Here is a 27,072-nt window from a genome sequence, read left to right on the forward strand (position 1 = left end):
TTTCCGGCACTTCACCTGTGGCAGTGATCCATGTCAGTGTCCGTGACATGACTCTGACTTCAAAATCAGTCGCCTACTCTCAATGTCACGTGCTCGCATGACGGAGGACGTCTGATGTGTTCCTCTTGGCTGAGAAGTTGGTTTATGGGTTGTTGACTGTACCTCTGCTACTTTGAAATAGTCATCTAAGTCGCTTCTCGGGCTCTGGGTGGATAACAGCAATTTCTCACCGCAGTCAATGGAATTAAAGTGGGATTGCATTTTTGTTGTCTTCAATTTAACAATAGAAAGAGGGAGCAGCTAATCTATATCTCAGAGATCGGCCGCGTAAACGGTAGGGGTGGAAGGGAATCTGCCAGTCTGCCCACAATGCCTGCGTTCCTTCCCCGTCTCCTTCGTGCTGCCTGCCTATTGATCAGAGCTGCTGGGTGGAAGAGCTGCGACGCTCTGCCCATACTGATGCGGCTCTCGCAGGCGTGAAGGGAGAGTCAATTTCCAGGGAGCCGGTGCAGACAACAATGTTCTGCACTCCCAGGCTGAAAGAACACATAGCCGATTCAGTAAGGTCTTGGATCTTCACCGCAAAAGTGCCTTTTAGGGCACAAGTGTTGGAGAAACGCTTAGCAGGTATTTTGAGGTGAAACATGATGCATCGCAATTTTATCACCCCCCCCCCCTTCCCTTCCTTTGCTGTGAGGTTTTTTTAGAGAAACTCCACTTCCACAAACATTATTTTATTTTTTGTTAGTGCCTTACATCTTTTCCTGAAAGGACATAGAAATCTGATTAATGCAGAGAAGTGTCCTTCAGAAAATAAATGAAAAATAATTCATTATTTTTAAACTATATATAAACGGAAAGGTCCCAATTTTTCCTTGTGACGCGTTCCTGAAAAATATTGATTTTGCATATACTAACCCCTCCCCAAACATAATTTAAATGAGATGTGTTCCTCAAAAGGCGCAAAGACTTTCTCCCCATGTTCTAGATGGTATTGTTTTAAAGTACATTTAACTGTAAACCATAAATTCATGCTTGTTTTATTCACATGGTTCCTAGAAAATTATAGAAAACTGTATAAATAATTTGTTAACATGAAATTGCCCTCATTCATAGCATGTAAACTGTGACTTGTATATAGCATACAAAAATATTCTCCTGTAAATACATGCATGGAGAGACTGAAGGATTAATGCAATAGAGCATGAAGTTCCATGTTTTGTGTATGTAAGCACTTACAGGTTCATGTTGATGATCACCCCTTTGCCAGCACGCTGCCTCTTTACTCACTACGCTACACAACTCTCATGCGTTGCCGCTCTTTTCGTTAGTATTTTATGTTTTAAACTCTTGAGATCGGATGTCTTCGTTGCAGATGGTCACCCCCAACCTTTGCTTCTGCCTCTCCTGTCGGTATTAACATGCTCATCCATGTCTTGCCACACGTCACTTTCTGCCACTGAAGATTGTATTAGCATAGTATGGCCCCCAGGCAATTTCTAAATTGACTATGCTGACAATAACCAGAGAGCTTTGAATTGAGCTCATGTGCCCTTTTTAATCTAATTCTTAGTCAGTCGGTAAAGTCCACATGGATTTCAGAGCCAAGCAAATTGAAATGAATGAATGAATGAATGAATAAATGCATGAAAAAAGAAATAAAAGCAGCAACATGCATTCAAAGCTTTCAACGCTAATATATGGAGAAAATACCTAGATGCTTACTCTTGAGAATACTGTGCTGATGAAACATTGGTTATGTCTCAAAGTACTATTTGATACAAGTGGAAATATTTTTACTAGTAGAGCTATTACTGCAGTTAACTGACTCAATAACACGTCTGCACAATGTGACAGTGCTGTCTTATTGTAATTCCTCCCCCCTCTTATTGGTAAGTGTTTGAATATGCAGAGTTCTTTGCAGGTGTAATATTGAACATCTAACCGGTTGATGTGGATGTGAATATTGAGCTTGTTTTGCAGGCTGGTGATTAATCTCTCACAGTAACTGCAGAAATAGATGGTGTTATGATTCAGCACCCACTTGCTGCTTTGAACTTATTTTATCCCCTGTAAACTTGATGTTCTCTGGGAAATGTGCAGTCCTGAGAGATGAGGTTGGGGAGAGAGAATGAAAGTGTTGTATCTAGGGCTTCACCGATTAGTCGACTTATTCGACTAGTAAAATACGTCGACTTTCAGCCGTCGAATACTCATTTAGCTACATTGTCTCTATTTTAACCATTCTTATTAATATCAATGATCTTAGCCCTTTCGCCTAATATCCTTGGCCTGTATTCCTAGCTCTGTGTGAGAACAACGGTTTCATTCCCAACAGCAGTAGGTGGCAGTAATGCATCACTTGGTTTGTCATCCACCTGTGCGCCTTACTGGAAAAATGTCGCAGCCAGCCTTATGCGCAAAACAAAACTCGGGCGAAAGCATCTAAATTGTGGGAGTATTTATAAAAGAGAGAGTGATAACCGTACGGTGCTTTGTGGACTGTAATCAGAATTGGCTTTCCAAAAGAGCACATCCGACAAGCTTGAACTTGAAAAAGCTAAATGCATGGTATGTTTTTGCAACGTTACTAGTAATAGCGCAGCTGTGGTGTTAATTATGAAATTGCGCTGACGAAAGTGTTGCATTTACTGTGCTTGCCTCCGATGTAAGCTTTTCTCTCATGCTAATCTATGCAAAAGTTTATATCCAAAATTCAACATCAAATTTGACGTACCTAAACATGCACATAATCCACCTGTCTTCAGCCGTGGTGCACGTAGACGCAATTTGTCACATGTAAAGAATAACATAAAAGTGACTTCTGAATACTAGCATACCAGAATTTCCCAGTTAAAATCAAGTGTCTTTCTCGCCAATGCTTGTGCACCGACAGTTGCATCATTGAACACGTTAATTGATTTAAGCTGGGAAACTCGGTACTTTACGTTTAAGTATTTTTTATGTTATGCTGTAGACGTGGGATATTGCACATACGTGCGCCGCGATGGAAGACACGTGGATTATGTGCATGTTTCAGGCATGTCATATTCTATGTAAAATTGTAGATATAGATTTTTTAAACGTAGACTCTGGCCGCTATGGAGGACGGGGCTGAGCATTTGACCACTTCAATACCATGATGTACGCATGCATGTCAAATGAAAATCCTCGGTACCATGTAGTTTCATGTCATTCCCAAAGCCAGTGATGATACTCTAGAATGTGACTTGAAAGCCAGGGACTGTGATCATGCCATGTTTTTATCCAATTGCATGTTTAGAGCCTCCATGTATCTGTGCGCGTCTGGAAGTCTTCTGTCTATTGCGGCAATCCATTCAACTCTTACAAGTATATACATAGTTTTATGTTATTATTGCTAGTTTTATTATTAGTTGTTCTTGTTTAGTTGCAGTTTATTTAGTTTTTAGCAAGAGCTAACAGTGCTGTGGCAAGATCTATTCAGCACTGTTTTCTGAACGTAAGGCAATGAAGTAGCATTTGTGGTAGCCAGATCCATCACAATGCTGCGCAGATCCCTGAGCGCATTTCTAGAATAGGGTATTGCTGCAGACCTGTAGACATTGGAATGTGTGAGGAGTAACTGTCAATCATTTTGTATGCAGCCAATCTCTTTGCAGAAAATGCTTGTCAATCACTTTTTATGCAGTCAGTCACCTGCAGAAGATACTTGTCAGTCATTTTTATGTGGACAATCACCTTTCTTAGTAAGCGCTTCAAGGAAATTGTTTCCTTTTCTATTCCAAATTAAACCTTCTGATTAATATATGTGAACGTATTACGTTTAGCTCATGTGCCGGATTCTCTTTACACACTTTACACTTTACACAGTATGTGAACTGTAATGTTTTAATCTTCAGTTAAAGTATGATCTTCATTAATGTGATATCAGTCCTTATTTCTGTGTTAACATTGTCCATCTGGGTTTATAGTTTGCAAAAACTATTTTCTATATTTACATTAGTTATTGTTTCTATTAACTGAGCAATGCACCGTGCATGGCAATTGCTGTAGGAAACACTTAAGATCTCTCTTTGCACAGTGTTTATTTCTGATGTCAGAAGTGATTTGGCACAAGGGCTGGCATGTTTGCATTCTACAAGTATGTCTGGTTTGGGATTTCAGATTAGCCTACAGGAGCTCTATACAGTGTCGTTCTACTTGAATAATTTTACTTCTCTGTAAAGTGTTTACAGTGAGGGTCAATATGCTTTTCAAAACTGAACTCGCCAAAATGTAATTTTAAGCACGTCACATGATTTTGTTTGTCCTATCAAGCTAGCATTGACTAAAGCTAACTTGGATTGCTTATATATATATATATATATATATATATGTATAATTATTGTAAAAATAACATACAATTGATAAAACCTGTCCTATTGTAAGAATCGCATGCTGCTTTACAGTTGCCTCTCCTGATTAACAACCTCAAAACTACTAGCTGTCCATTTACCAACATCAATGCAATTCTTAGAAAAACACCTGGACCTGTTCCTCGCAGATGCTAACCGAGTTAGCCAGATAACTTTCAGGATAATTTGACAGCGTCTTTTCCGTTCCTCAAAGCAAGTTTAAAGTCCAGCTGAGTAAATTACCATAGGAGATAGCTTGACTTAAATGAGCGTATTAACTGAATCTGGTTAGCCTAACCAGTTAAACCAGGTAGGAGGAATGGGGCCCAGGATGTATTTGTTTCCTCCCTCCTCTTCGTTTTTCTTCCCGCCTTGGTGATTGGCCACATAAAAAAATGAATGACAAGTAGCTTCTCTTTTCTCCTGCCTTATTTTATAAATATTTCCGTTTCTGTGTATTTATTATTTTCAGGAGTTCCAGTGTATTGCGTATTATTAGTGTCAAGTGTATTGTTTAATGTTTTTATTTTCATTTTATTGTATTGTTTTTATTACAAAAGTTATTTATTTATTAAATAGTGTAATATAAAATGCATTTGCATTGTTTTCTTTGTTCAAGCATAAGAAAACAACCTGGTACTTATCTCTTTACTGAATATGAATATTTAGTACACAGGAGCATAAAGGGGTAACACAAAATAAATTACCAAATTGTGTTTTTCATTTCATTCATCATATATTTACATTTTAAAGCAATTTCAGGCATTAAATCATTATCATTATTTTCAAAATGTGGTACCTGGGAAGGGTTTTTGTATTTTCATCTGGAGTTGAAGTGGTTAAGTGTAATGTAAAATGTCTTGTCCTCCTCAGGGCAAGCCCCTGCTGTGAGTTTTTTTTTTTTTTCCCTGGTAATCAGAGCAATCTATTTACAGAGTTGGCGAACTTGAGAATAGGATGCCATGTTGGCACCAGGACCCCATAATAATGCATTGATAATTTATTGTTGTGATTATTTGAATAATCGATTGTTTTATGTATAGAATAATCGATTATCATATTCCATAGCTGCAGCCCTAGTTGTACCGTTCTGCTGTGACTTCACATCAAGAAATGGACCTTGGCAACATCAATTCCACCGCAATACAAGTCTACAAGTCCCTAGATAATCTCTGAAGATTGAACTGTAGGGTCAACAAGGGTGGTAATTGAGTGAATACAGTAGTACTGTTTGTATCAAAGTCTGCAGTGGATTACAATGCAGTGGAATTAAACTGCCAAAGGTTGCCTGCATCTGTCATCATGATACCAGAGCGGTTATATTATTACTGACTGCGTTCTTCTCGTGGTTTGTGAGAGATGGATTTCTAATCGGACAGGGGAAGAGAAACGCATCGAGTGAGTTCTGCACACATTGGGTAGATTGCTATCATTTGTCCACAGAACGGGATTCTCCAACCTTGGTCCTGGAGAATGACTGCTTGTCTCGCAAGGGTGGCGGTCCTCTTATGCAGCACATCTGTCTCTTTCCGTTGATCCAAGGATTTCTTTGAGTGTTTTCTTTGGCTTAGGGTTGCCCATGACCAGGGATGGAGACCACTGCAGGATCAGAAGTTATTAATGGTCAGTGTCTCTGTTTTTTCCACAGCTCCTCCGTCCCTCCCCCAGCTGCGCAGGTGGTGCAGCAGGTCCTGGCAACTGTGGCAACCAACCAGGCCAAACGGGTAAATATATCGCCTGTTTTACTCAAGCGCTGTCCTGTTCCTGTCTGAATTCTGGTTTAATCAATTTAAATCTCTATATATTGTGCATTGTATTTGTTTTTTCCAGACAAGCTGCTGGACTCGAGTTTCAAACACTTAGGTTTGAAAAAAGCAGTTATTAAATTCCTGAAGTGGACCTACCCTTTCACATCATGTCCTATCATAGTCTTACAGTCACTTGTAATTGTAGATCTTTTGAGTCATGTGCACTTTGCTTTATTTGTATTTACAGACGCAGAATTCCTCACAAAATACATTGAAGGCTTCTGGCCCAACAAGTGGCAGTTTACCATCCTTACAGCCTGGCTTTGTGTTTGGTAAGTAGAAGGACCTTCTTCCAGTTCCAATGTTAGAACAAATCCAATGTCAAGACTTTCCCCAAAACAGGATGGTTACAAGCACACCTTCGTCTCTAACTGGTTAAACATTTATGGGCTTATTGATCTGTTTAGAAGCTTCTAATACACCATCAATAATGATCAGGCTTAACTGTACAAAATAAATCGGAATGCTTTTGAAAAGGTGTCACGAGTGGTTCTATAAAGTGGAGGGAATTTGAAAGGGTGGTGACTTATTTTCCTTTACTTTTGTTTTTTCTTTAGGTGGTCCGGCCAAGAATGAGGCTCCGGTTGCATCCAGTACAGGTCCTGTTCTGGGAGAGCAAACCAGTAAAGCTTTCTCATTTGCTTCTGCTCCGTAAGTATTACTCTTGTCAACCGTCTTCCCAAGGGACTATAGTGAGTGTCTCAAACCTGGTTTAGTTATTTTTCTAGTTATTTACCCAAGGTCCCAATGTGTTACCTGGGCCTGAGGCACTGACATTTTCATTGGGTAAAATACAAATAAATGAATAGCAAGAAAAAAAAAGTGTCAACAAATATATGGTGCTTATTTAGACAGTGACCAAGAACAAGCACAAACAAACAAAACAATACAGATAACTGTATATAGCTGATCTGGTATAGCCTCAATACAGAGCTCCTCCTGTAATCAAATAGGTGTGTATGCATACGTGTGTATAATTGATGGTATTTTACAGCTGATGGCTTAAAAGATTATTCAGGCACACTGCCTATAAAATCATTTTCTACCTAAATTCATCCAGTTAATCAGCTAAGCAGACCAATTCAGTTATTGGGTGCTTGGGTTGATCAAAAGTCAGAAGATACTGCAGCCCTGCAGGAATTGCGTATGAAAGCCCTGGATTACAGGAGTGCTGTACGCAACGCCAAACCTGAAGGTTTAACTGGAAATGTAGCGAATCAGACGCACTCCTGCAAATAACTGCAAATGTACTGAAGTGAATATTATTCTGTTTATTTCTCTGTCAAGGTTAAAACTGTCTAGGCTTTTTAAGTGCCACTTTGTTTTTCGGTGCTTATTCGTGATAGTGGATGCATGGGTGTTCTTATATTAATGCATTAAGAGTGAGAAATTGTGTGTGAAATGCTTGTTGTTCTGTGTTTGTTAGGTCTGGAGGCTTTGGGTTTTCCTCCCTCAATGCTACCTCAGCTGCAACATCCCAGGGAAGTGGCAATACTCAAGGTACACTTTACCTTTTTTATGAGATCTCTGCAACCCAGCTTGTCTGCCTGAACAATTAGATTGTGTTGCTTCCTACAGTGATTCTATAGTTCTTATGTACTAGTTCAGTAGTCCTCTGAACAAAGACCGCTGGACAATTGTTCAGTCGACTTGGAAGTTCCTTGTGGAGTAAAATGGCACATTGATCCTATATATGATTTATTTGGGCTTATCTACAACAGAAGAAAACAACGTTAAAAACACTTCCCCGCTAATGTGATGACCTGATGTAGAAATATAATGCTGATTTGTAATCCATGCATGATAGTTGTCAATTATAGTTTTATGAAACACACTGTAGGCCTTTGTCTGATTATTTTCTGGTTATTTTTGTGCATGAACACACAGTTGATGTTTGCATTTTGCAGTACTTCTCTCTACTGTTTGTTGAAGTATATTTTAGGAATACTTTTCTATTTGTTGGACCATTTGAAATCTGTGTCACTTTAACCCCCTGAGTTGTCTAGTCTCAAGTAATCTGCAAATCACTTATTAAACCCTTAATTGAGTCTAATTATCTATGGTTTAACAGTTTGCCGCATTCAGTCCCGGATTCAGAACTACTTTGCTTTAGGTGATTATTTTTACAAGAAATCTAGCAAATGGAACTCTGTTCTCAATCCTGCATCCAATCCTTGCCTCCGGTAGCTCTCTGAACAACTCTTAATAATTTCAGTGATGGACAGACACTGGGAGTTGCACTGTATCAGATAGCCTTGAAACACATTCTTAGTTGTACATGGCCCTGAAATCCTAGATATCTGGTCAGTAAAACAACTTTCAACTTTAATACTGAAAAGACGGTCTTCATGTTTGGATTTCTTTTTTTGGCATGTTTTTTGTGTTGTAAAACCTGTTCTCTTCCCCTGACTATAACATTGTGGGTCCTGGAGAGCCGCAGGGTCTACAGGCTTTTGTTCTATCCAGATCGTTAACTGCTTAATTGGTAATTAAGAGAGACCTGGAAATCCTGCAGGATTGTGGCTCTCCAGGACCAGGGTTAGCCATCCCTGGTCTATATATACACATACAGTTAGGTCCATAAATATTTGCACAGTGACACAATTGTCATCATTTTGGCTCTGTACGCCACCACAATGGATTTGAAAGGAAACAATCAAGATGTGCTTTAAGTGTAGACTTTCATTTTTATTATTATTTATTATTAATTATTTATTGGCAGACACCTTTATCCAGGGTGACTTACAAACCATAAGTGCAATACAAAGTGCAAAAATACAGTTCAGTACAAGCCATCAAACATTACAACTTCAGATTTACATAATACAAAGCAATTCAAAGCATAATACATTTGATTTGAGGGTAGTTACATCCAAATTGGGTGAACGGTGTAGGAATTACACCCATTTATATATGTGGTCCCCCCCAAATTTAGGGGCTCAAAAGTAATTGGACAAACTAACATAATCATGAATTAAATTGTGAGTTTGCTTTGCAGTCAATGACTGCCTGAAGTCTGGAACCCATAGACATCAGCAGATGCTGGGTTTCTTCCCAGGTGATGCTCTGCCAGGCCTGCACTGCAGCTGTCTTTAGTTCCTGCTTGTTCTTGGGCTGTTTTTTTAACATTTTTTTTTTTCTCAAGTTTTGTTTTCTAACTGTCACATAATCCTACTAAAAAGTGTGCAGTCTACTTAAATCAAAATTGATTTATTACATTTCCATCTGCATCAGGGACACTTATATTATTACTTTTTTTTTTAATTTGCCTTTTAAGCAGAATTTTTTAATGTATATTGTGTAAAAGCAACTTCAATTACCTGAATAAGTAAATGCTATTCAGTTGACATGACTCCACTCTCAGCATTTTGCTATACAAGCCCACTTTGCAAATTTTACTTATACAGTGCAAATGTTTATTTTTAAAGCAGGGATGAAGTGTGTGTGCAATACAAAACCTTATCTTGGGGATAGTGACTGTAGAAGTCTTTCTAACCAAGTCAATGTTTGTCATTGACAGAAGTAGTAGTACCTTTCACTTAAGTGTTATTCAGTGATTCATTTAGTTTTTATTATTATTAAAAGTATGCATATCTAGGTAGTAACTGCAGACAATTATTGGTACACCCTAATAATTGAACTGAACCTAATATAATGTACCTGGAGTCTTATCAGCCTGTTCAAAGCTATATTTTTTTTGTATTCCACATTGGGCTGGGCGATATTGCCTAAAAAAAAATATATATATATAATTTTTTGTTTTATGTTTTTCTCTAAACAAACAAAATTACTCGGACACATTCAAGTATTTTATTGATTAAAAAGGACTTATGTATCAGCTTACATGTGCCTACATGTGCAATACATTTATGCAAGAATAACAAAAGAACAGCACCACTTCAATAGCTGTCATTATTGTGCATGATTTTTGTTTGAAATAAAATGGAAAAAATGCTAGTATGCTATCCCTAAAACAAATGATCTCTTTCATGAAATGCAATGTCACTGCGTCTGTAATTGCCTTACACTTCTTGTCATATGGGATGATATTAGAAAATGAAGCAGCTAATGTTTAGCTGCCATTTAGCAGGGGTTTGGGTGTGGGACAGGAGCTGGGATCTGTATCTCGCAGTGTCACACATTGCTCCCATTCTGCTGTGTGTTTCTGTCACAGGTCCAGCACCTGGGTTTGTTGTGCTGCCACTTTTACTTGAGATAGACTTTCTACAATCTTTACACAGCACAGTGGTGCTCGAGGTCAGACTTTGCAAAACCAAACCCCTTCCATATCACTGAGGTGACATTACTGCCTTTTTATCTGGCTTACAAGTTACAGATTATAAATTAACTTTTTGTATGCCCAGTACTAATATCATTGTTTAACTCTGATAGCTCAACAGTGTGTAGAGTCTATTTACTGCATTATGTTTTGGTTCGGTCTGTAATAACTCATGTGCTACATGCATGTTCTGTATATTCCTATACGAAAAGAACACTGCAATATAAGATCTATGTAAGAATAACAATGCCTTAAACATGAATGTGCCTATTGACTGTTACAAGCCAGATGAAACCAGTCACGGAAGGCTTTGTTAAATCGGTAAAAAAAAAAAATATATATATATATATTTAATCTAGATCTATATGCTACCAGCTATAGGAGATATTTTCGATGGCAATAAGCGGGCGCTGTGTTTAAAAAGGTATTTTTTGAGGCTATTTTTTAAGCAAATATCACTACATATCCACAACCTTGAGAAGATCCAACTCATACTATAGATGGATTAATTTATTACAGGAAATTGCTAAATTCATCAAATATGCTATATAAAATTATTAATCTTATCTTATTTGTTTCTTATAGGCAAAGACGCAAACTTGCTGAGTAAGTTTTCCTTCAGTTCCAGCACAGGGAAGATGATGTTTGGCTCTGTAGGGGATGGCTCTTTCTCTTTTGCCCCCAAATCAACCCCTCCCATGACAAGTGGCTCCAGCGCCATGGCCCCTGCGCTCAGCGTGTCCGGAGAGGCCCCGTCTGGCACCAAACCAGCCTCGCCTGCACCCCTCGCCAAAGCAGACGCCCCACCCTCCAAGCCGGCGAGTGGTTTCTCACAGCCTGTGGGAGCCGGGGAGACTCTGGGAAGCTTCTCGGGGCTGCGAGTGGGACAGGGAGAGGAGGAGGCTGTGGACACTGGGAAATCGGTCGGATTCAGCTTCGGCCAGGTGGATAAGAGCTCCTCAGCTGGCAGTGCGGCCGAGTTCAGCTTTGCCAGCCCCTTCCAGCATGCAGTCACCAAGGAGGCTGACTCCTCCTCAGACGGCCCCAAACCTGTGGCCCCTTTCTTTGGCAGCACCCAAGTGCCCGCTGCCACAGTGTCTTCTGGAGCTTTCAAGCCAGCAGAGCCCACAGCCTCCACCATGGCTAAACCAGGCTTCTCCTTCGCCCAGACCAGCAGCACCACAGCCCCCAGTGCCTCCCCAGCAGTGCCTGCGATCCCATCCCTCAGCAGTCTCCTCACTGCCCCCACGTTGTCATCCTCCTCCACCCCTAGCAGTAATGGGGAGGCCAAGCACCCTGCCACCACAATGGAGCCCTCTGCCACTCGTGAGCCGGTCCTGGTCCCACTACAGCAGCCCGCAGACCGGGAGAGTGTCGCAACGCCTCCTTCCAAACCCGCAGAAGAGGGCATGGTGTCATCCACCTCCACCCTCCCCACAGACGCATCCAGTGCAGCCAGAGCAGCCGAGAGATTTTCCACTCTGCCCACTCCACCTTCCCCTTCTCCTTCCCCGGCCCCGGCCCCCTCCCCCGCCCCTATCTCTGCAGCCACAGGCACCCCCTCCGTCGAGTCCACCCCGGCCTCTGATCTGGGCCAACCCCCCTCCAGCACTCCGTCGCCAGCCACTCCTTCTGGCGCCCCTCCTCCGTACCCACAACAGCCCTCTGTGTTTGGCCAGCCCCCCAACTCGGACAAACCTGGTTCCATCTTCACACAGCTTCCGGTCAGCACCCAGGGCACCACCCTGGCAGTCGCCGCCGTGACCCAGGCCATCACTACGTCCGCCCCAGCTGCCACGCCCACCAGCGCCGCTGCCATCACCACCTCAACCCCCTCTGGGTTCGGACAGACTGCCGTGGTTGCCACCACCACAGCCACGGCCCCCGCTACCTCTGGCTTCGGCTCCTCTGGGTTCGGATCCGCTGCTGGGTTTGGGAATCCTGTCTTCGGGCAGACGGGTGGGTTTGGCCAGCAAAACAGTGGGCCGGCCAGCGGTTTCAGCTTCGGAGCACCATCCTTTGGCTCTGGCGTGGCTTTTGGGCAGGCCACTGCTTCTACGCCAGTGTCCAGCACTGGAGGGCTGTTCGGCTCCTCTGGCACCAACAGTGCCAACAGCTTCTCCTTCGGACAGCTGGCAGCCGGCAGCACCAACAACACCAATAGCGGTACAGGAGGGGTGGCAGCCGGACCAGCAACAGCCGCAGCTGCAGGAGGTGGAGGAGCAGCGGGTCTGTTCGGTCAGAGCACCGGCACTCCTTCCTTTGGCAACAACACCGGTTTTGGCCAGACCTCCTCCATGTTTGGGAGCAACACCACCACCACGTCATCCACTGGCTTCAGCTTTGGACAGCCTGCAGGTAAGCTCTCAGACGCACAGGGCGTGGTGAAAGGGCACTAATAGTGTAATTATAATAGCGTTATTTAGATGGAGGAGGGTTTTTCCACTCTGAGGTGATGAACACTTAATATTGAAGAACACCCATGAGGAATTTGTATTGATTAATCATTAATAAGGAGGGAAATTGATTCACTCGGACAGATGGCTACAGTAACCCAGGAAAGGTGCTCAGGTGGGGAATTGCTTTTTTTTTGGCAAATCGGTTTCCCTCATTACATCTGGCAGTTTTGATTGATCAGTACAAACTCTTGCAGCTGTTCAATTTTGATCATTCTGTACCCCTCCCAGAAAACACCATCCAAGAGGACTGGTGAGATTTAGATTTATTGGCAAATGTCAGTAAAAGTTGTGGCACATCTGTGTATTATGTCACAGTTACAAAGAACTGGAAAAAAAAATTGGTTTGCGCATATGCTTTTTGGCTTTCTTGTTATGGCTGTCATCAGCAGTCACCTAGTTTCCTGAGTGTAGTATAGTTTTGGAGCATGAGTTTCTCTTAGTGTCTATTGCCCATCCTTATCTGTTCCCAAATGATTTGACCCATGCTTAACCACAGCAATATGCGACTCATTCATGAATACATGCAAACCTACTTTTGAGACCTAAAAGGAAAATAATAGAAAAGTTGAGAAATGCCACATATCCTTTGGCATGTTTTTTTACAATCCCTTCAGGCTGTTAACATGCTCTGTTTAGATTTTTTAGCCTTTTTATACTTGTTGTTTTCCTACAAACAAAAATGTGTGGAGAAACCTGGCAAGATGGAATATGTTTGTGACTTACTCTCAGTGATTAAACTAATATGGATCATATTGAGGTATTCTACGGGTGTGCAACCTCGGAAACCAACATGGGGTGAAAGCATATCAAATCGAATCAACTCAAGGTACAGCTATGCAGGCAAAGTCATTTCTCTCCAGTGCCTTTATCCTGTAATCCAAGCTTTCAAAATATTACAGTTCATTATCTGCATTCAAAAGGTCTACCAGCAATAATGCTTCACCCGTTGCCCATTTTGACTGCACACTCTCAGCAGCTTTCTCTGGGTTATTAGGAGTTGATCCTTGTAGACAAGTTAAGTAAAGCTGCCTATTTTTAAATTTCCATGCACATAGTGAACAAGTGGTTGTCGTGAACAGGATAGGGTTTCTGAAGGCAAGGCAAAGCTATTATGCGTCTGATTAAATGCAATCTACCTCATCACACAGAAGTTGTTCCAGGATAAGATACAGACCCTCACTGATGTCCAGGAGTTGAGCATTTATAATTTCAATTAAATTTATAATTTTTTACTCTCAAAAGAATGTTTAATTGAGGATACTTCCATTCTCTCTGTTCCAAGATGATCTCATGAAGATGTCTGCCAGATGTGGATTTGATCTTGGTCACTAGTTCTAATATGCATGCATTGATCTTTGCTAGACATTTTTTAATTTGATTGATTTTCTTACTTACTCTGATTTATACTCTATGGTGCCTTGTCTGGGTTTAAAAGTGATGTTAGGTATTTAGAAATGCAATTGCAGGTTTATATTTTAAAGGCAAAATAGCCAATGGCCTAAAATATAATTTGCATTTAAAGGGAAAGTCAAAAATTATCCTCAACAGGTCTGTTGCCTCATGTCCCGCAATGTTTTTAGGATCAGTGACCAAGTTGCAGTAACATTAAAGCTGATTTTGTTTTGTCCCTACTCTGTCACGCATCACCTGACATGAATCATCATTATAAGCCCCCCCAGCCACAGACATGTAGGGCCTATTTGTAGACCAGTGAGCATAACAACACAAAATGGACTTGGATGGCATTATGTTTGTGTTTGTGTTCTGTGCACTGGCTTTGATACTAATGCACTTTTCTTTTTTCTTTTTTTTCTGTGTATATCCCTGTGGGATTTTCTATAATTATATGGCTTATAGCAACACAACCTGTAGAGAAATTACTGTTATAGCTAAACAGATTAGCCATTTAGAGTAGATGTAATCTAAAGGACCAAAATATTAAGTTTATATATTTCTAATGTATTTTAAATGCGAGTAAATTATAAATAAGGATTGGTTGGATTTAATTGTAAAGGAAAACTAAGATAAACTGTGTGTATAAAAATGCTTTTTATTGCCATGATCTTAAAACGTTAATCCAAATCATGTGTAGCCGATGCGGGTCGGAGCTCCCCACCCGGGATTCAAACCGTGCACAACCGGCGGCCCTCCGAGCGCTCCGCAGCGGCTCCAGCGCAGTACAGTGTTAAGCCCTCTACGTCAAAAGACCGGGCCTCCCACCGCAGGAGGCTTAACACTGTACTACTTTTACTGAGGGGTTATGTCACTTTGTAATGTGCTCATTATAACCCAAATGAGCCCTGTTACACATGCAACATAGTAGTATTGAGCTTAAATTAGTTTGAACTGCCTAAAGTCACGATGATGGTGAAAACCTAATTCAAAATAGCTTTGATGTTCCTACAGAAACAAGTGATTTTTGACATTGTAGTCTGGATGCAAAAATTGTCTACCATGCGATTGTACACTATGGGTATAAATAAATACTGCCCCACAGAAACCTAGAAGGCATTGTAGCGTATTACAAGTACAATGTGAATGAAACATTTAATACCATAGTAACTAGTATACAAGCATTATTATACTTGTTAGGTGCTATTGTTCCAGCTGCTTTGATGATCATGTTGATCCATTATGAAACTAAAAATGATACAGAATTCCACTTCTCTACACAAAGGTGTGTACAGGCTTAGCACAACTTTTTATAATGAAAACTCAATACCCATAAAGAGAGAAAAAACCCCAAGCTATGTACGATCAGGCCCAATCGTCTGTAATAGCCACATACTGAACAAAAAAAAAGTTATTTGCCTACTTGTCACGTTGACATCAACTAAAGTCTGTGCTTTTTGAAGAACAGCTTTAGGACTTTATCCAAACCGATGACATGAAATCTCTGTGAAGAGGTATATTGCTGTTCCCTTGGTCTCCAGTACAATCCACTGTATACGTACAGGCATAGAAATACATTAATGGATGCTTTTATGTTGAAAATGGGTTATTGGGATTTATTGATCTGGCTGCCCCCCATAAAACCTTCTAAAAGCATTTTAGCAACGTAAAAATAAATGTGATTAGGTCTCGTATAAAAAACATGTAAACATAATCAATTGCGATTGCTGTTAATCCCTGTCATTACAATAATTGAGTGAAGAAACTTTGCTTCTAAATAAGTCCCATCTATCTTGCTTGTTATAGATGAATGTGAGCAGAGAGACCAGAAGCTCCTACAGGGAACCACACCATAGTTCATATCCTGCCCTTTTTATTTTAGTACGCAGCAGGCCACTTTACTTTATGGTTGCACAATAATTAATATACTTGCCCATAACTTCACATACTTATACATGATAAGGATATATTGTGCTATTTTAATGTATTCACAGTGTATTCATTAGTTTTTTTGTATATTTGTATTTAGCTATACTTATGTATACATTACATTTTTCAAAGGTGTTGAACATTGATACAACCAGGAGAAAACTAATGATTTCAGGTGATTGAACAGAGTTGAGGCCTGGTGTGTGAAAAATGTGGACTCTCTCAATAGAAATAGTTTACAACCCTTTTTATTTTCCCCCTAAATAGATAAAAAAAAAAAAAAAAAACTTCACTCTACCAATGGGAATTCACAGTGCCACAGTAGTCCGTATTCATTTTCATGTATAAATTTAATACAACAACCTACCTGGTGCTGCTTTGAGCTTTTAGTGAAACTTATTTCATTTGCAGTGTTTTTCTGCCTTCTCCTCAATGCTCATAAACAACCATGTGACTGAGTGCCCTTCCCCCTATGAATTCTGGGTAGTGGTGCAACAGTTAGTGCATAGATTGATCTCTCCTTTCTAAAGCTTCAGTACATATATGGCATTGATGAGTCAACTTAGAACCCAGTCTGAAGTCTACTTTTAGTTATACCTTGAGTATGTGTGCTAGTACTGCTTGTCCCCTTGTTTATTTTTTAAACCCTTACCTGATCATCAGTGTAATTATGTATTACACCTGTATCAAGGTCCTAAGTTGTCTTTGTTTAATGATTTGGAACAATTATTTATTACAGAATCACGAATACCTAAAAAAACAAGTGAAATATCAATGTGTATCTTTCCATATATTTAACCACACAGGTACAATTTTGTACAATATTGAACAAAATGTATGGTCAACTACTACTACTAATATGAACTAACAAACTGATAATGCATAAATAACACAATGCAGTCACCTTTAGACAACTGAAATAACTTGTACTGTCACCCCAGCAATGACTTGCCATGGTGAGTAAAGCAGTAGCTACTGCCCATTCGGTGGCCATTCATATAATGTCTTTAAAGGCTTGTTGATTTTTAATAGCTTTTTGTGGCTCCAATACAACTCTACTTACCAGGTTCCTCTTATGAGTGATGATGTTTTGAGAGCCAAACTGTTGTGTGTTCTCATTTCCACATGCAGAACAAGCACTTCATTAATGGTAAATGGAAGGTTTACAATGGGGCGAGGAGTCCTATTTATTCACTTCTATGATCATTATTTGGAATTGTCATCTATGACAGGTTGTGCAGGATTCTCAAACTCAGGGTATTGGCTTTGCATGTCTCCTTTATTCATGTAAAAGGATTAAAGAAATCAAAAGCTCTAAAGAAATTCATTACTGTAGAAGGCATATATGTATGTATGTATGTATGTATGTAGATCTGATAAGTCTCCTATTCCAGTTCAACCTGTTTCTTAAATTACTCTTTATTTCTGAGATAATTGCATCAAGAATCTAAAGTATATCTAAATATATATATTACATTTAATCCACTCTTCTGCAGGGTACAACATGTTTGTATAATTAAAAGCAGAGCTATTCAGTGTCCATAAGGCAAACCTACATAATCTTCATATTAATAAGGAAATTGTCTTTGGTTGACCTTTAAGCTACCTGTGAATTTTCACACATAACCAGAAAACACCGGCATATATAAAAGTTTATTTTCTAGCTTTTACAAAATATAACCATAAAACACAGTCCAGTATAACTGTATAGACTATTGCACATTTGGTGACATGGTTTAAACAGACATCTTTTTTTTTTTTTTTTTAATGTCTGACACTTTTGGCCAAGGGGACTTTAATTTAAAACAAATGGAAAAAGCAAAAAATCTATTCTATCTAAAAAAAACTATTGCAGAGTAGTTTAACACAATGATACAGTGGAGCTAAATACATTATAATGCAGACAATACAATACAACATATGTTAAAATAAGGAGATTTAGATCTCTGGAGCTCAGCATTTTCTCATCAGATGTTTTCTTTTTTTAAAGCAGTTATGACTGGGGAGTGGGATAATCAGCCATTAAGCCATATGGCACGCCTGGAGTCACACTTCAAATTGCTCTATACACATCCACATCAGCTGTGAATAAACCCCTGCAAATGTCTACTTTATTGTACTGTCTTTCCCTTCAAAGTGATTGAGTGGATATTTTAAAATGAACTAAACCGTCGCCATTACTGTTGCACTGGGATTTAAAAAGGAGTAAATAAACCTGTGAAATGGAGAGGGTAAATGAGTTCCAGCGAGAAGCACTGGAGTGAAATCCTGAGAGCGAGAGGGAGATGAGAGAGAGCAAGGCAAAGGTTTCATGGCAGCTGTCCTCCCGGGGTCCAGGGAGGGGGCGGGCTTTCGAAACCGGAGAATCGGCAGCCTGGCGGTGTGAGGGGAGTGGCCTGGGTACACACACCGAGTGCCTTTCTCAGGGATTCCCTGCATTCCCGGACCGGGCTGGGGAGGCTTGGAATGGCCCCGGCTGCGACAGGTGATCCCCTTGGCCTCAGAAGACCCAGCGGTGTTGGGATGCTTCGGAGAGATCCTGTTCCTGCATTGCCATAAGTGAAGCAGGGAACACACACAAGGAATTGATGTGAATTTCTTTGCAGGATGCAAAATTCCTTATAAGGCCCGACAGTTCTAGAAATAATTGGCTGTTCACAAAAAACACTCGCAGAGGTGTCCTCTGATATTCGATTTCCATGAGAGGCAATGTCAAGAACAATATCATCGAGTTGTATTCAACAGTGGCGAGATCCATGAAACTCCTTTCAGTTCAGTTTCCCTTTACCCCTGCTTGTATTCCTTGCATTTATGGCTACTGCACAAGTCTTTGCTTTAAGTTAAGGGAAGATCTGCTCTATTTAGCACTTATGTTATTCATAAGGTAGTTTATAGAACTCCCCCAATTCCAAGTTATGTGGCATCCATTTCCTGTCTTATAACAATGTAATAAACAGCCAGCTGATTTTTATCATTCAATTATCAGGTACATTTCTAAAGATCCATCCTTTACCAGCTTTCTGGATAATCCAATAGGGCTATCAAAATACATGTGTGGGTGTATTGAAGATTTTCCTTTTTTTGTGCGTGTGTGTGTTTTTACAGTTTACGTTTAAAATATCCTTTGACACAGCCAGTCCTGTTTGAAGCATGCCGAGAAGTGTTCAGTTAATCCACTTAGTCATTTAATTAAACCAATTAAGTGGCTGAGAGCTGGAATAGACGCCAAAGAAACATTGCTGTTCACCCCTCAAGTAGAAGCATATTTCAAGACGGTAGAGTAGAGTTTTGAGACATGACACATGATGAGCAATACAAATTAAACTGCTATTCGTCTCTTTTATGAAACATGCTGGTCATTTTATTACTACCTTGAGAAATGGGTCTCTTGTTTGGGGGAGCATTCTAAGACTGCACAGATCCATTCTAGCAAGGACAATCGACGAGACATGGGTGGGTGAACACTCCTCAAGTTGAGTTCTGTCGAAGTGTGTTAGAGGAGTCATTTACACTGAAGAACCTCGACCGAGCAGGAAGAATGGTGGAATTAAGTTAAAGACCCTGAAATTGTTTGCCAATTGCCTTGGAATTACACTAATGTAAGGGACTAATAAATGGAAGGTAACTGGGTTCTGTAATTAGAGCCCTGGTTAGGATGTAGTTTATCTTTCACAGCAAGCTTGTGGTAGATTAAACATGAATTCAATTTACTCACTGTGCAATTATGTTGCAAACGGTCGGAATGAGTCTTTTGCAAACAGTCAATGTTTCAGGTATGAAGGCATCTGCAAGAGTATTTAACCTCTGTGAGAGCCTGAAGCCTGCCTGCAAATTGAGTTACTGGAATTGATGCACTGCTGACGCCTCGAAGATGCCGTATGATTTCAATGCAAAACATCTCATACTGGAGACATTCAAATCTTATTTTATTTGCTTATTGTGTCTTCTGGGCCTCATTTTGCTACTTTTGGGCATTTCAATAAAAGAAACATTGAAAATCACTGAAATGCATACATGAAAAAAGCATAAAATTAATTATGTATTAAACAAGTATTTTTTCTTTGTATCGAGCACAATTCACTGAAATTGCATGAACCTGAGGCTTTAATTTGCTTTTATTTTGATCTGCCTCAGTAATTCTCTTCTTTTCTCATTGTATCAGTAGATTTAGCTTTTGCTAATTCAAATCAGCTGGTCATCTCCTAATCCACTTCACTCTATTTGAAGTCCAGTCATTTCCTTAAAGAAGATAAGGTACAAAAGGCAGAGAGAGGTGATGTCTGCATAGAAAATTCTTCTGAATCACTGCCTTTTTTCTCCAGCTCTGAGAAATTGAAGCACTTTAAACTCAATAGGGGGAGATTGGAGGAAAATAAATAAATGCTGGCATCTATTTGTTGCGAAAGCCTTACATATTTTGAAAACATTTTATGCTTGGAAGAGCTGTCTGATTGAAGCTGAAATTACTTTGAGCATGAGATGTTTTGTGGACAGTAATCTGAGCCTTTTATAAGCATAAGATTGAGTAGAGGAGATTGGTAAGGACAAAATAATAAATATGTGCTGGTATGAATATATGGGGAAAATGTCCTTTACCACGGGACAGCCTGACAACTGAATCGGACAGAGGCGAGTGTGCGTCACTGTTTCTTGGGTGTGGCAGGGCCAAGGACTAATGATAAGAAAAGTGAAACAATACAGAGTTTGAATGAGAGAGATGGAGTCACTCAAGCAGACAATGCCAAAAATTTAACAAAATTGTCAAATGTTTCTTTCAGTGTCCAATAATTGTGGATGTCTTTCAAAGGCCCTCAGTGGGTTAAATCAAAGTTAATCCTAAAGTGTCCATGACGGATCAAAAATTCACCAACTTGGAATCGGAAACGGCAAAAACCAGAAGTGTGAAACCCACCTGTACGTTTCAAGAGTTTTAGACTACTCAGTGTGTTTAAACTCAATACAGGGAACATCCTTTCAGTCTGCATATTGCCCACTTGACCAATTCATATATAACTCTACCATTCTGTGCATTCATTATGGATCCATGCGATTGTCACATTGTGCTGTAGTGAGTGCTGTTGGCAATATGAATGTGTTCCTGACAGTCCAGTGTTGCTCTTTTAGATATGAATGCTATATAACTGCGGCTGGTGTTTCCACTTTTACATTGATCAGTTGATTTTATGTGGTTGTGTTTGTTGTTTGTTTGTTTTTCTAGATTTGTTTTGTTTTGGATCGTCTCCGTCTTCATTGTCTTAATTTATTGATGAGTCCTAAAACATGAAAATAATTAGGCCTATAAATGATTTGTGGTCAAACAGGAATGTAGTTTTCGTGCAACTGTGCTGGGGAAAGGGTAAACGCGATATTTAGAATTCCAGAAATATGTTTTCAGGGCTGTTAAAACCTGCAGATGTTTCAAAAACGCAACAAAACGGTGATTTATACATTACAAAGGAAATTGTAGTACCTTGCAGCAGTTTAATGACGCTGGAACTAGTTAATCCATAAAATGACTCCATTGCTTTATTTCCCTCAGCAGTAAACAGAGACAAGGCTGTGATTTCATAACACTACTTATCACACACTTCAGATAACTTTCCCCCTGAAAAATGATTTTATTTGTCTCTCTCTCTCCTCCCTAAAGAAGGCAAACCCCCTATCCAGACTCCCAGTGAACAGAAAAATACAAATGATTACTGAACTGTTTTATTTCACTTTGCCGGTGCTACCCCCAGCTATGGCGGCAGTCAGTGTGACAGTGCTGAAGGGAAGTGAGACTCCCATTGCATAGCAGTGCGAACCGATGAAGATTTGCCCCCAGGCTTATAATCACAGGTCGACAGAAGGCGCTGGCTGTTTCATGCTGTTTGGTTTATTTTCAGTAGATTTGCTCAGACAGACAAATGGGAGTACATTTATATTTGCCTCTTCATAGAGTTGTTTGGAACAAACTATCCTTACTTGATGAAGCTCTGTAGTAGAATCGATTAATTGCTGTTAAACAATCAAGCATGATGCCAAATCACCGACATCTAATTTTTTAAAAACTCACACCTCAGAACCTGAGATTGCTTAAACTGAGATGCAGTGGTGCTGTTATTAAAGTGCTGCTTTTACAGAGGCCTGCTGTTTAAAGCAGACCGCAGCAGGGTTGAATCGGGGCTTACATCTCCACTGAATGACGGGGATTCCCCAGTGCATTTCCGTTATCTCTGCACTGTCAAGAAACGGGTGGACTTGAATTAGCCAGGGTTTCCCCCATGACACTGACCCTCGTGGCCCCTGGGAGCCCAGTGATATCGGCGAGCGCTGCATCGGTTTAACACTTGTCACGCTATAGCCCTGGTGTTTCCACTGCGGACCTGCAGTGTAGCTGATGGCTTGGCAGTGCGTATTGTCTGAGGATGCTTTTTAGCCATCTAAATCTGTCTCGCATTATTCGTGACTCCGAACTGGTGCCTCCACATCGCAAGGGCTCCAAAAAGATACAATGAAGAGAAAACATGACAGGCCATACTAGAAATAATTTGCCTTTTTTACGGCATGCATTGAGCCCAAGTAAAACTATTCGTTCTGTTTAAGGGTGCAGCGTGCAGCAGATTGATAGTTATAGGTTAGTTTTTGTTTTAATTCTAAGTCATTGAATTATTAGTTCAGTACACCTGTAGATCACCTGTAGTCCAGCACACTTGTATGTGCAATCTGCATTTTTTCTATTTTCCCCCCTCTTAAGCTTCACATTTGTTTTTCCTTTCTTGTAGGTTTCGGGAATTCGTCCAGTACGTCGGTGTTCGGTCAGCAGTCCACTGGGGGCAGTGTCTTTGGGCAGGTGAGGATTTCTAGGGCTTTAGGCTTTCTCCTGGTCACACGTCCTTTTAGCCTTTTAGAATGGAGTGTCTGTCTTCTGTTGTCCCTTTAAATGAAACAACACAGCCGATCACATTTCACTTTATTTTCCACTTGCTGAGAGCTAATCGCACCACCAGAAAGGGTGAAGACCCCTGCAAATTAAACATTGAGAGAGTGCAAGAGCTCGTTTTAATGGAGTTGTGCTAATGTAACGGAGCGTGTCTGACAGACTGAGAGCTTGGCTCCTTCCTAATTTGACTTAATGCAATGATGTGTAAATGAGTCTGTTTTGCGATTGATTGCTATTTCATTAAGAATACATTGATTGAAACAGGTGAGCTCCCTGTTCCCTGGCCAGACCAAATGCACAGTTTAGTCTGGTGAGTTCTGAGGTTTTGTTATTGATCAATAGCAATTTTTATTTTTATGGGGATACTAAATATTTTAGGATAATAGGATTTTTTTTTTTTTTTTTACATGTACATTGACCTTATTAGTCCTTCAATGACAGCAGACCTGGCCGAGGCTGCAGCTCATTTCAGATTGCACCCCATGTATGGAGAAGAACCCTATCCCCACTTTATCCCTATATTCCAGCAGCAGCAGCAGCCTTCCGCAGGGGGGGGACTATTCGGTGCCGGGAACAGCGGCGGCTCCACGCCTGTAGGAGGGGGTGCAGGAGGAGGGGGCTTCTTCAGCGGCCTGGGGGGCAAACCCAGCGAAGACGCAGCTAATAAAAACCCATTCGGGGCCCCCGCCGCCGGAGGGTTTGGACAAGTCAATCAAGCAGGTGAGGAGCGGAAAGCCGGAGCATCTCCACATCCCGAATTAAACTGAGCTGCAGCGCTGGAGCACATCACACAACTGAGCAGGGGGGGAAGTTTGACAGATTGCTGCCTGTATTTAAGCCTCAGAGGGATTTAGCACATCAAGAAGCTGGAGCCCATATTTCTGCTTAGAGAGAAGCTTCTTTTTGGTTATGCTTGTGTGCAGGGATATTATTTCTCTCAAGCCTTTTTAAAATGAGGTTTTAACAGATTAGGGGCTGTTTTGTAGCCAAATGGATTTTGGCTTTTTATTTTTTTCTGAACAGTGAAAATGATCTCTTTAAAACGTCAAATTTTTGTGTTTTATCAACTCAACACAATGTGCCAGTTTGAGTCCAGCTTTTAAAGGCATTCTGTCACTCCCTGTCATTGCCCACTGCCTGGGTCACATCAACATGTATGTTTCTAAAATGTTTCACTTTATTTGGTGAAATCTGTCAGTGTAAAGTATCAGTTGCCTTTCTTACTTGCCAAGATCCCTATATGGTTGAATATTATTATTATTTATACATTCTAGAGGACCATTTTAAATGATCTGTAAAGGTTAACATGCACCTGTCAATTTGCGGGCTATTGAAACGTGTTTTCTATAAGTAGTCTTATCACCTCTTGTATTAAACATGAAGTGTGTATCCAATCCCTCGACTGCCTTCTTAAGAGGGCTGTTCATTCTGAAGAACGGATACTTCTGTAGCAATGGCTCTGAGGTTAAGGCAGATTTAGTCTGAGTTTGGTTCTGGATTTCTAGGCAGATTTGCACTTCACAGTGAGGTATGAATTAATTTCTAACTAGATTGACAGGCCATATGCATTTCATTGGCCGGGAATATAATAAAGAGGACAGGACATTTATTTATGCATTTATTTATTTCCTGAAAAGGTAGTTCTCTTGTGTAGCAAGTGGTGTTCTGGGCTGATGCTTCCAATTCCTGCTGTCGGGTTCTCTCCTGCCAGGTCCAGTTCAATCTGGTCTTAAGCAGCCATGACTGTGTAATCACAGCTGCAAATTAAGGGTTAATGTCTTACCCCCCTGCTTTGAATGGCTTTGTAGCAGTACCTTCATTCTGTACTGAAGTACTCAGTGTTTTACCCAAGTGTTTTTGTTGTGTTTTGTATGTGATTTTATGATGATTTAATTTCAAATGAATAGCTTCCTCATACAATCCAATCGTTTTCTCTATAAATATATCATTGCACCATTTGTCAAACACGGGGGCACAACAGTCTTGATTCACAATGTAATTCACACAAGTTTTATAAAATGAAAACTGAAGGAGACTGATGTGATTCTGGGGTAGTGGGTTCAGTTCAGAGAGTCCAATGTCTGACACAAACTGCCATCCTGTCTTCAGTTGCACCCTGGGGGTGCTTAAGATTTCAGTATTTAGGTCAAAAAGAACACACAATCCCGGGCTTGCAATTTAATTCCCAACCACAATACACTGCAGGAAAATGTCACGAGTCTACAAGGGAAATGGTTAAGAAACTTGCATCATCTGCCGATCGTTGCGGGCTGTTACTGACCTTTTATCAAATTCAGATCTGCCGTTTCCTGCATGCTGAGAATCATTATTCAGGGCATTTCTTCTGTTTTTGGTGCTGTTAGATGCTTCTATGTATGCAAGTTTAGTCGTCAGCTTGTGTTTATTAACAGTCCTGTTTCTTTAAAAGTGTTTCTGTAGATCTGATCAAACATGGGAGCTGTGTCTTATAGAATAGGTGCTTTGTGAAGATTGCAGGAGCCCAACTGGACTGGCCACTGGCCTCTGAAATTGCTCTATAGCTCTGTTCTCGGATAAGAAAAATAATTTCCTGTATCGATAGTCAAATAAAGAGTCTTAATTTTTTTTTCTTTTCTTTCTTTTTCAAAATCAATTATTTGCTCTCATTTACGGAGATAGACTATGAATGGCCTGTGCTAATTGACGCCACGAGCAAGATTTTGTTTTGTATGCTGGGGCGCACAGCGTCTGATAGATGGGATTTTTTATAACCCTATGTTGAATGAGCACAGCAGTGGAATTTTGTTTATGCTATTGGCATTCATAATTCCATTCTACCTAGATAAGTGCTGAGCTCCATACACACAGAGCCCTCCCCCCATATATGTATAGCAAATAAATGTAATGCCTTCTCCACTATGTACATTAAATACAAGCCTGGCTGGATTCGCCTCCCACTTTCTCGGAATGGCACGTTGTGTTTGACAGAATAATTGTCCTTGTGTTTCTGCTTGAACACTCACAGGCTGGATAATCTTTAAGGATCTTGAGCGTTTTAATATCCCGTTCAAACACTTGGGAGTCCACTGCGTTGCCCAATAAGTGTCGGAGGCGCTCTGAGGGGTCGTGGTGCCGACAAACTTTGACACATTTTTAAACCCGGCCATTAATCACAGGGAGAAATTAAACATCTCATGCCATTGCTCTTAGAGCCAAAACAGATTTTACTGTAAGTCTAACAAGATGCCCCAGCCCTGCCAGCCAGTTGGCCACAGAGAATCCTGGCTTCTTCAGATATGAAAAGACTTGGGCGAGTCATGTGCTCAGATGGCCGTCCTGGCAGTGTTTTGTGGAATCCCCTTGTTTACCTGCTTGTAACTGCCTCCGAATAAGAGTTATTTATTTTTCTTTTCCCTAAGATGTCCTAGTGGCTTATCTGGTCGAAGCATGAGGTTATTTTACAGTAGTCTTGCAAGGTTTATAGTTAGCATCCAGCAGTCATTTGCAAGGCTATTTTTTGACTAGGGTCAGGCAGAGCATGGCATTGTAGAGACTGGCATTCCCCCCCCCATAGCTAAAACTGGAACAGGAAGGGAGAAAGAAAAGCAGTTTAACAGCTTCATTCTTCCTGTCTGACATTCACACATTTACTTCCGTCTTTTCACGCTGGCTCGGATTCAGTAACACATTTGTCAGGGAAATGTGGTGTCCAGTTGTTTGTGTCTTTTCATGAATGCATGGTCTGGCGTTTGACTGAGTTGAGTAGCTGAGCATCAACGCAATGAAAAATACGTACAAATCGGCAATAAGCAGTATTCCTCTTTTGTCTCAAAACCTTTGTGTACTATGAAAAACCTCTCTGTTGCAATAAATCTAGTGGATGAATGAGAGAGGTGTCAGGATAAAAATAAAAATATTCAAATTTCCT

General features: G+C 40.5%; 1 protein-coding gene across 5 annotated transcripts in view; it reads left to right on the forward strand.

The window, feature by feature from the left end:
• The window catches only part of nup214 (nucleoporin 214), a 76,530-nt gene that overhangs the window by 25,611 nt on the left and 23,847 nt on the right, over nt 1-27,072 (forward strand). For 4 of the 5 annotated variants that reach the window (XM_066712766.1, XM_066712765.1, XM_066712769.1 and 1 more), the window contains exons 25-31: nt 6,025-6,100; nt 6,372-6,456; nt 6,742-6,835; nt 7,611-7,684; nt 11,049-12,821; nt 23,008-23,075; nt 23,693-23,885. In XM_066712766.1, coding sequence (XP_066568863.1) covers nt 6,025-6,100; nt 6,372-6,456; nt 6,742-6,835; nt 7,611-7,684; nt 11,049-12,821; nt 23,008-23,075; nt 23,693-23,885 — 2,363 coding nt within the window. The remainder of the gene's footprint in view (nt 1-6,024; nt 6,101-6,371; nt 6,457-6,741; nt 6,836-7,610; nt 7,685-11,048; nt 12,822-23,007; nt 23,076-23,692; nt 23,886-27,072) is intronic. The other variant, XM_066712768.1, reaches the window with a different exon arrangement.

The sequence above is a fragment of the Amia ocellicauda genome, chromosome 9 (genome assembly GCF_036373705.1).
Source record: "Amia ocellicauda isolate fAmiCal2 chromosome 9, fAmiCal2.hap1, whole genome shotgun sequence".
Lineage (NCBI taxonomy): Eukaryota > Metazoa > Chordata > Actinopteri > Amiiformes > Amiidae > Amia > Amia ocellicauda.